At 40.5% G+C, this 9464-nt stretch overlaps 2 protein-coding genes across 2 annotated transcripts in view; one reads left to right on the top strand and one right to left on the bottom strand.

Moving 5' to 3' along the window:
• LOC104980593 overlaps positions 1-3383 on the bottom strand; it is a 17072-nt gene extending 13689 nt beyond the window's left edge. Inside the window, exons 1-4 of the mRNA XM_010829365.1 lie at positions 3148-3383; positions 2958-3071; positions 2701-2873; positions 2306-2640 (exon numbers count right to left, since the gene is read on the bottom strand). Coding sequence (XP_010827667.1) covers positions 2306-2640; positions 2701-2873; positions 2958-3071; positions 3148-3383 — 858 coding nt within the window. The remainder of the gene's footprint in view (positions 1-2305; positions 2641-2700; positions 2874-2957; positions 3072-3147) is intronic.
• Positions 2631-9464, top strand: part of LOC104980325 (protein PTHB1-like) — a 44848-nt gene continuing 38014 nt past the window's right edge. Inside the window, exon 1 of the mRNA XM_010828975.1 lies at positions 2631-3346. The gene's annotated coding sequence lies outside the window, so the exon portion shown is untranslated. The remainder of the gene's footprint in view (positions 3347-9464) is intronic.

Genomic DNA, 9464 nt, shown 5'->3' with positions numbered 1-9464 from the left:
ATGGTCCAACTCTCACATCCATACATGACTATGGGAAAAACCATAACTTTGACTAGATGGACCTTTGTTGGCAAAGTAATGTCTCTGCTTTTCAATATGCTGTCTAGATTGGTCATAGCTTTTCTTCCAAGGGGCAAGAATCTTTTAATTTCATGGCTGCAATCACCATCTGCAATGATTCTGGAGCCCAAAAAAATAGTCAGCCACTGTTTCCGCTGCTTATCCATCTATTTACCATGAAGCGATGGGAACGGATGCCATGATCTTAGTTTTCTGAATGTTGAGTTTTAAGCCAACTTTTTCACTCTCCTTTCATCAAGAGGCTCTTTAGTTCTTCTTCGCTTTCTGCCATAAGGGTGGTGTCATCTGCACATCTGAGGTTATTGATATTTCTCCTGGCAATCTTGATTCCAGCTTGTGCAGTCTGGCATTTCTCATGATGTACTCTACATATAAGTTAAATAATCAGGGTGACTCTATACAGCCTTGATGTACTCCTTTCCCAATTTGGAACCAGTCTGTTGTTCCATGTCCAGTTCTAACTGTTGCTTCTTGAGTGCCATACAGATTTTTCAGGATGCAGGTAAGGTGGTCTGGTAGTCCCATCTCTCTAAGAATTTTCCACAGTTTGTTGTGATCCACACAGTCAAAGGCTTTGGTGTAGTCAATTAAGCAGAAGTAGATATTTTTCTGGAACTCTCTTGCTTTTTCGATGATCCATGCGTCATATAGTCAGTGTAATATATTGAATTCAGGTAAGATTTGGGTTCTGGAAATGAAAAGCCAGTATATACTGTGCACTCTTTATGTCATTGAACCAAGCTCTTAATAGTATAATAGTTCATTTAATTAAAAAACTATAACAAGTGCTGTTACCACCCATGTGTATTATCTTTATTTAGTGATAAAGAGGCCCAGAGAGCTCAGTGATTTGCACAAGGAAACAACTAGTAGGTCATGGAAAGTGAAAGTGAAGTCGCTCAGTTGTGTCCCATTCTTTTTGACCTAATGGACTGTAACCTACCAGGCTCCTCTGTCCATGGGATTTTCCAGGCAAGAGTACTGGAGTGGGTTGCCATTTTCTTCTCCAGAACCAGGATGCAAAAGTGTTAGGTGCTTAGCTAGGTTGTGCTTTGAAACTGTATGTGATATATAATTTTTTCAGCCTTGAAATAATGGAAGAAACTGCAGAGGAAGTAAAAATAACAGCATAAGGGAAATACTTGCGGAAATATTCAAACCGTTAATGCCACAAAATATGAAGAACTTCTTCAAATTTATCCAGGAAAATACAAACACACAGAAGCTATGCATAGACATCTGAAATGATACTGACATATGCCCTGGAACTTGGAAATGATCTTTTCCTCTAACAATGAAGCCAATAAGAATTGTTGAATGAATGTAGATTTAGCCATTCACGTGTAACTGATCATGACCTTATGGGGCCTTCCCAGGATAGATCTCTCCCCATATCCTCTGCCAAAGCTCCTGTTTGAAGTACTCAGAAAATAGTATCTCATGGATATTTCCTGAGTTTTTCAGATGCTAAAAACTGCCACAAAATGGAAGATATTAACTACTTGATTATCACGAGCCCAAGTCCCCATTGCATAGGAGCTAATCACATACCTTGGGACACCTCCCCCCAACTTTGCCTTTAAAATTGCCTTTTGCTGAAACATTTCGAGGAGTTCAGGGTTTTTTATTTTATCTTTTTTTGAGCACCTTTGACCCATTCTCCTTGAATGGTTTTGTAATAAAACTTTCTCTGCTCTGAGTTCTGACATTTGGGTCTGGCCTATCTGCCTGCACTGCAGGAGACCCGGGTTCAATCCTTGGGTCCGAAAGATCCTCTGGAGAAGGAAATGGCAACCCATTCCAATATTCTTGCCTGGGAAATCCCATGGACAGAGGATCCTGGCAGGCTACAGCTCATGGGGTCACAAAGAGTTGGATACGGCTGAAAGACTAACAGTTTCAGTTTCACTGTGCTAAAGGCACACACACTTGCATTCCGCAACAATGGAAGTTATCTGGGCCAATGAGTGACGTATATGATGATGCCTTTTAAGACATTCAAATACAGTCAAGAAAAATGACAGGCTTTGGGAGCTGTGATTTACAAACAAAGGAAATGTAATCGCGTTGCAGGAAGAAGTTGGTCTACAGAATCAAGAAGAGGAGAACCAAGGAAAGAAATCAGGTAGTGTTTTTCCAGGGTTGTTGTTATTGAGCAGAAAATTCTGGGGAGTTCCAGAATATGCACAGTACGTATTCCTTCCTTTTTGAGGTGAACATGTACTGGGCCAGCAGCACCCCAGTCATTAGGGCGCACACACTTGAGCTCACCCTCGCCAAAGTTGCTTCTTCCATGGACCTGACCTTCTGCGCCTCTCGGTTCAAGAGAAGAGGTCGCTGGGTGGGATGCTCTGGCCCGGAAACCTACTGGGACTCCGCCCTCCGCCCCGCCCAGCCCCGCCCCAACCCCGCCTAACCCCGCCTCGCCCTGCCCCGCCGCGCCCGAGCCCCGCCCCGCCCTAGCCACGCCTCCGTGGAAAGCCCCACCCACGGGCGACGGGGACTGAGCCTGGATTGGGGGCGTGGCTTCGTCCGCGCCAGAGGCGGGAGGCGGGTTTCCTTAGAGCCCGCGTCCAAGTCTGAGGACAGAAAACGGGAATCAAATTAATTCTGTCTCACCGCTAATGAGGAGTAGGCAATGGTTCGCTCCAGCTCCGCCCAGTAGAAATCTGATTCCAACAATCAGGAAAAATTCTCTGTCTTCCGCGCTCCGGAGACACTCAGGACTACAACCCCCAGAAGGCATTGGGACTCTGATATCTGACTTGCGCAGTAGCGTTCGTTGTAAAGTGCTATGACAACAGGGCGAAGATGGCTTGGAGTTAGGCTTGAATCGGGAGGTGTCCCTTCCGCCGCTGCTGTCCTTTTTCTGCTACATCCCGCTCACTGCCTCCTTCATCATTTCCTCTTCTTTGTGAGCAGCATTACTTCCCTCTGTTCTCTCCTGCCTGATCTCTGCCACGGACTGATACCGTTTTTCCTGCTCGTCTCTGAGGGTGACAGAGAGAGGATGCGGGAGAGCTACTTGATGGGATCACTCCAACTCCGTGGAGCTGGTGGTGCTACCTGGTGAGACGCTGTCTTTGCCTGGGTCGTGGAATAAGTTGGATCAGGAGAACGAGAAGAAGTAGTAAGGATTGCTTTTCTCTGCGACGTCCGATCTTGCTCGTCGTTCCAGCCCTGGGACCCTGGCAGACATTCTTAAAGGGAAATCTGTAGAGACTGCGAAGGACGGTGGGGCAGGACCCACCTGATTCAGCATCAGGTAAGGAAGTATGTCTAGAATTAAACATCGGATTCATGAATGCCCTTTCCGTGTTTTATTTTGCTTTATATATTTTTTTTGATCAGATTGATTCTCTGATGCCATGTAATGGTTTGGGGAGATAGAGGATAACAGGTTTCTTATGGAATATGCATTCAAAAGAAAACAACCAGAACAGTGTGTGTGTGTGTGTGTGATCCTGTGAATGTCGAAAAAGGGTGATACGAATTTTTAAAGATTCCATTCAGGAGTGTCACATGGTGCACAAGCATTCTCCTGTGACACTTCAACAGGTCTTCTGAACAAATGGTCAAAGCAGTTCCCAGCCTGTGACTGAAGTAGGATGCATGTACTAATAGCCCTTAATTCCTTCTTGCAATAGGATTATTCCTTCTCCTTCTCTCTTTACACTGCAGACCACAGCAGTTTAGATGAACTGAAGTGATCTCTCTTCCCCAGTTCAGTGCCGTGCAATTGACTCCAATTTTGAGGATCTTTCCTGCCTGCCCGCCCTCCCGCATCCATCTCACTTTTACTTTAAAAATGAAACCATATCACAGACATCCACAATTTGAGGATGCTGGAGGGAAAAGGATGAGTCTTAGCTAAAGTCTGAGTATTCAGAGAGGGAGAGATTTTTCTAACCTCTTTACGTATTTGCTGCAAATACGTAAAGAGATTACTTGTTGAAGATTTTTTGGTGAATAGATTGAACTATTATTTAGAATAATATATAAAAGAAACTTTGTAAATTCTGCAAATGATTTACAAGTTATAATGTTAAGGAATTTTTTATTTTTTATAATTATGAGTAATTGTTGTTCTTAAATTACAACCACACATTTATGTTTTTGGTGAGACTTCTGGATGGAAACCTTCTTTGAAGGGACAAAAAAAATCCAGTATCAATAGGGTATAGTAATTTTTAAAGCTTTGCAACTTTTGAAGTTTGTAGCAGATCTTATCCCTCAGGATAAGGAATTTCTGAAAAATTATTGAAACACAAAGCATTCTTGCTGATTAATGAAAAGTTACTATCATTCTTTTCAACTTCAGTTTAAATCTTCGTTCCAGAGGGACCATCATTCACATTCACATTTGTAATTTTTTTTGTCTTGCTCGGAACATACCATAACCACCACCAGCACTACTGCTATTACTACTTCGAGGTTACTACTGACACTTCTCTGACATTTATTGAATGCTTCCTATGGATTGGACATTGGTGTAAGTAGTTACATGTGTTAGGCTATTTTATTCTCCCATCTTCCCAGAACAACTGGGAATCTAGAGGAAGAGGGACTTGTCTAAAGCCATACAGTTGAGGTCTGTCAAACTCCTTCTCCTGTGATCTTTCATCTTTTGTGGCTTTTATTAAAATTCTCGCATTGAGTCTATAATATTGTCTTCAAAAGCAACATTCTTCTAACTCTGTGCATTTGTTATCTTGCCTGGACTGGAAGACCTGACCAATGTTTTCCAAAATTCGAGGCAGCACTAGCATGACATGGAGAAAATAAAGCTGCTGAAATGGAAAGCAGTAGTGTCAGTGTCTTAGCCTCCTAATTTCAGCCTCTGCCATCTCACCCACGTGTTCCTTCCAGAAGATTCTTGGGGTTATTATTGCCACAGCTGTTCATCTAGCCATCCTTCCATATTTTAGGACTAAGCAAATGAGGTATTAAAACACCCACGTCTTAAATGAAAACTAAATCTGAGTAAACTAGGTGTGGGAGATAACATATATATAAGTATTAAAAACAAAAAAAAAAGTATTAAAAACAAAAAAAAAGTGAGAAGTGTGGAAGAGAATTTCTGGAGGTTAAGGGATAAAGAGATGAGTTCTTATTTAATATTCTAATAAGGTCTAAGAAATCAGTCTTTTGTGGCTATTTATAATATGCATCTGTTAAAACCTTCTACTTATTGTTTTCTAATCATCCTTTAAAATTTTAATTAAATATGGGAGATACTTTCCTGAAGTCTGAACTCACAGTGATTAGAATTAATGCTAACAGAGTTATAGCTTTTTAATTGTTGTGAGGTGGCTGCACTTATCTGTAAGTAGATAGTCTGGCTTTGGGTGTTACTTCCAACTTCTTGCTATTGATAGTTGTGATCGCTTGGGCAGGTTTCTTAGCCTCTCTTTGTTCAAGAATACCTATAAAATAGTATCTATGGTTTACTTTGTAGTAGCTTTGTTATGAAGATTAGAATACTTGCAAAGCACTTAGAATGGTACCTGGGGCCTTGGTAAAGGCTTAGTAAGTGTTAGCTATTATTTTCTTTTCTAGTGAAGGGAGATGATAGCCATGAAAAACCTGATATTTGGTTTTTATTTTACATTTATTTAAAAACAGAAAAGGGCTTCCCTGATAACTCAATGGGTAAAGAATCCGCCTACAATGCAGGATACAAAGGAGATGCAGGTTCTATCTCTGGGTCAGGAATATTCCCTGGAGGAGGAAAATGGCAGCCCATTCAAAAATTCTAGGCTGAAGAATCTCATGGACAGAGGAGCCTGGTGGGCTACAGTCTAAAGGGTGACAAAGAGTCGAACACAACTAAGTGACTAAGCACAACAGGCAAAAAACAGAAAATCATTAAGGAGCTGGAAATCAACACTGAATGAATAGGGGGTAAAATGCAAATTCTTATTTCTTACTTTTATTGAAGACAAATAAAATTAAAATCAACTTATGCATATTAAACTTTTGTTATTTGGAATATTTTAAATTTGTTTTTGCAACAAAAAAGCCAGATTTCATGGCTGAAAATGCCTTATTACCATTGTTCCTTTCTTCCTTTCCTGCCAGTAATAGACCTCTGCCATCCAACTGCTTACCTTAATATGTTAAAGTCAAGACCTGTATGTTTTTGAACTTGGAAAATGAATTAGGATTTTATATGAGTTTTAATTTATGGTTAATTTTTTTCTCTGTCAATGGGGTAGGATGTCCTTCTAGGAGAAAGGGTAGAATTTATTTTGCTAATCTTCTGAATTTAATTTGCCAACCTATTGTTCTTCTGAAAGAGTGGTAAATGTGGCCAAAATACAGGAGTATCCTAATTTAAAAAAGGTGAAACTTTGGGACTTCCTTTTGATCCAGTGACCAGGACTCCATGCTCCCAATGCAGGGGGCCTGGGTTCGATACCTGGTTAGGGAACTGGATCTCACACGATGCAAGTAAAGATCCCACATGCTGCAATGAAGTTTGAAGATCCTACGTGCCACAAGTAAGACCCAGTGCAGCCAAATAAAAAATAAAACACTGAGCGACTGAACTGAATTGAACTGATTTTAGAAAATGAAAAATAAAAATAAAGGCACTCAATTATTAAAAAGAGTAAAATATTATTTTATTATTTTTTATTATGGGAGATTTTAAACATAAACAAAAACACAAATAATAGTAAAGCAATCCCCCATGTGTTCATCACTATATACTCTTTAAAAAATATCAGCTTTATTGAAATATAATTCACATGCCATACAATTAAACTGTTTAATGTATACAATTCAATTTTGTAAATCTATTCACAGATATGTGCAACCATCAGTTGCATGACAGTAAATCTTAGAATATTTTTATCACCTCAGAAAGAAACCTTGTACCCTGTGCTTATAACTTTCCTGTCTTCTCCTCTCCTTCAAACCTAAGAAACCACCAATTTACTTTGTCTCTATGGATTTGTGTATTCTGTACATTTTATATACATGGAATCACATAATATGTGGTCTTTTGTGATTGGCTTCTTTCTCTTGAAGTAATGTTTTCAAGTTTCATCCATGTTGCAGCATATATTAGTTACTCCATTCCTTTCATCACGAATGTTCTACTGAATGGCTATGCTACTTTGCATTTACATATTCATTAATTGGTAGGCAATTGGGTCATTTCCACCTTTTGGGTATTATGAGTAAGGCTCCTATAAGCATGAGTTTATTTCTGAACTCTCAGTTCTTTTTCATTTATCTATGTCTACTCATATGCTATAGACAGAATATGGTCCACTGGAGAAGGGAATGGCAAACCACTTCAGTATTCTTGCCTTGAGACCCCATGAACAGTATGAAAAGGCAAAATGATAGAATACTGAAACAGGAACTCCCCCGGTTGGTAGGTGCCCAAATTGCTGCTGGAGATCAGTGGAGGAATAACTCCAGAAAGAATGAAGGGATGGAGCCAAAGCAAAAACAATACCCAGTTGTGGATGTGACTGGTGATAGAAGCAAGGTCCGATGCTGTAAAGAGCAATATTGCATAGGAACCTGGAATGTCAGGTCCATGAATCAAGGCAAATTGGAAGTGGTCAAACAAGAGATGGCAAGAGTGAATGTCAACATTCTAGGAATCAGCAAACTGAAATGGACTGGAATGGGTGAAATTAACTCAGATGACCATTATATATACTACTGTGGGCAGGAATCCCTTAGAAGAAATGGAGTAGCCATCATGGTCAACAAAAGAGTCCGAAATATAGTACTTGGATGCAATCTTGAAAATGACAGAATGATCTCTGTTCGTTTCCAAGGCAAACCATTCAATATCACAGTAATCCAATCTGTGCCCCAACCAGTAACGCTGAAGAAGCTAAAGTTGAATGGTTCTATGAAGACCTACAAGACCTTTTAGAACTAACACCCCAAAAAGATGTCCTTTTCATTATAGGGGAATGGAATGCAAAAGTAGGAAGTCAAGAAACACCTGGAGTAACAGGCAAATTTGGCCTTGGAATACAGAATGAAGCAGGGCAAAGGCTAATAGAGTTTTGCCAAGAGAACGCATTGGTCATAGCAAACACCCTCTTCCGACAACACAAGAGAAGACTCTACACATGGACGTCACCAGATGGTCAACACCGAAATCAGAGTGATTATATTCTTTGCAGCCAAAGATGGAGAAGCTCTATACAGTCAGGAAAAACAAGACTGGGAGCTGACTGTGGCTCAGATCATGAACTCCTTATTGCCAATTTCAGGCTTAAATTGAAGAAAGTAGGGAAAACCACTAGACCATTCAGGTATGACCTAAATCAAATCTCTTATGATTATACAGTGGAAATGAGAAATAGATTTAAGGGACTCGATCTGATAGAGTGCCTGATGAATTATGGACGGAGGTTTGTGACGTTGTACAGGAGATGGATTAAGACCATCCCCATGGAAAAGAAATGCAAAAAAGTAAAATGGCTGTTGGGGGACGTCTTACAAATAGCTGTGAAAAGAAGAGAAGCGAAAAGCAAAGGAGAAAAGGAAAGATACAAGCATCTGAATGCAGAGTTCCAAAGAATCTCAGGGAGAGATGAGAAAGCCTTCCTCAGTGATCAGTGCAAAGAAATAGAGGAAAACAACAGAATGGGAAAGACTAGAGATCTCTTCAGGAAAATTAGAGATACCAAGGGAACGTTCCATGCAAAGATGGGCTCGCTAAAGGACAGAAATCGTATGGGCCTAACAGAAGCAGAAGATATTAAGAAGAGGTGGCAAGAATACACAGAAGAACTGTACAAAAAAGATCTTCACTACCAAGATAATCATGATGATGTGATCACTCACCTAGAGCCAGACATCCTGGAATGTGAAGTCAAGTGGGCCTTAGGAAGCATCAATATGAACAAAGCTAGTGGAGGTGGTGGAATTCCAGTGGAGCTATTTCAAATCCTAGAAGATGATGCTGTGAAAGTGCTGCACTCAATATGCCCTCAAATTTGGAAAACTCAGCAGTGGCCACAGGACTGGAAAAGGTCAGTTTTCATTGCAATCGCAAAGAAAGGCAGTGCCAAAGAATGCTCACACTACCACACAATTGCACTCATCTCACACGCTAGTAAAGTAATGCTCAAAATTCTCCAAGCCAGGCTTCAGCAATACATGAGCCATGAACTTCCAGATGTTCAAGCTGGTTTTAGAAAAGGCAGAGGAACCAGAGAGCAAATTGCCAACATCCACTGGATCATGGAAAAAGCAAGAGAGTTCCAGAAAAACATCTACTTCAGCTTTATTGACTATGCCAAAGCCTTTGACTATGTGGATCACAATAAACTGTGGAAAATTCTTCAAGAGATGGGAATACCAGACCACCTGACCTGCCTCTTGAGAAACCTGTATGCAGG

Source organism: Bison bison, unplaced genomic scaffold (assembly GCF_000754665.1).
Source record: "Bison bison bison isolate TAMUID 2011002044 unplaced genomic scaffold, Bison_UMD1.0 scf7180017858770, whole genome shotgun sequence".
Taxonomy (NCBI): domain Eukaryota; kingdom Metazoa; phylum Chordata; class Mammalia; order Artiodactyla; family Bovidae; genus Bison; species Bison bison.
This window is presented reverse-complemented; position numbering and strand designations above follow the sequence as displayed.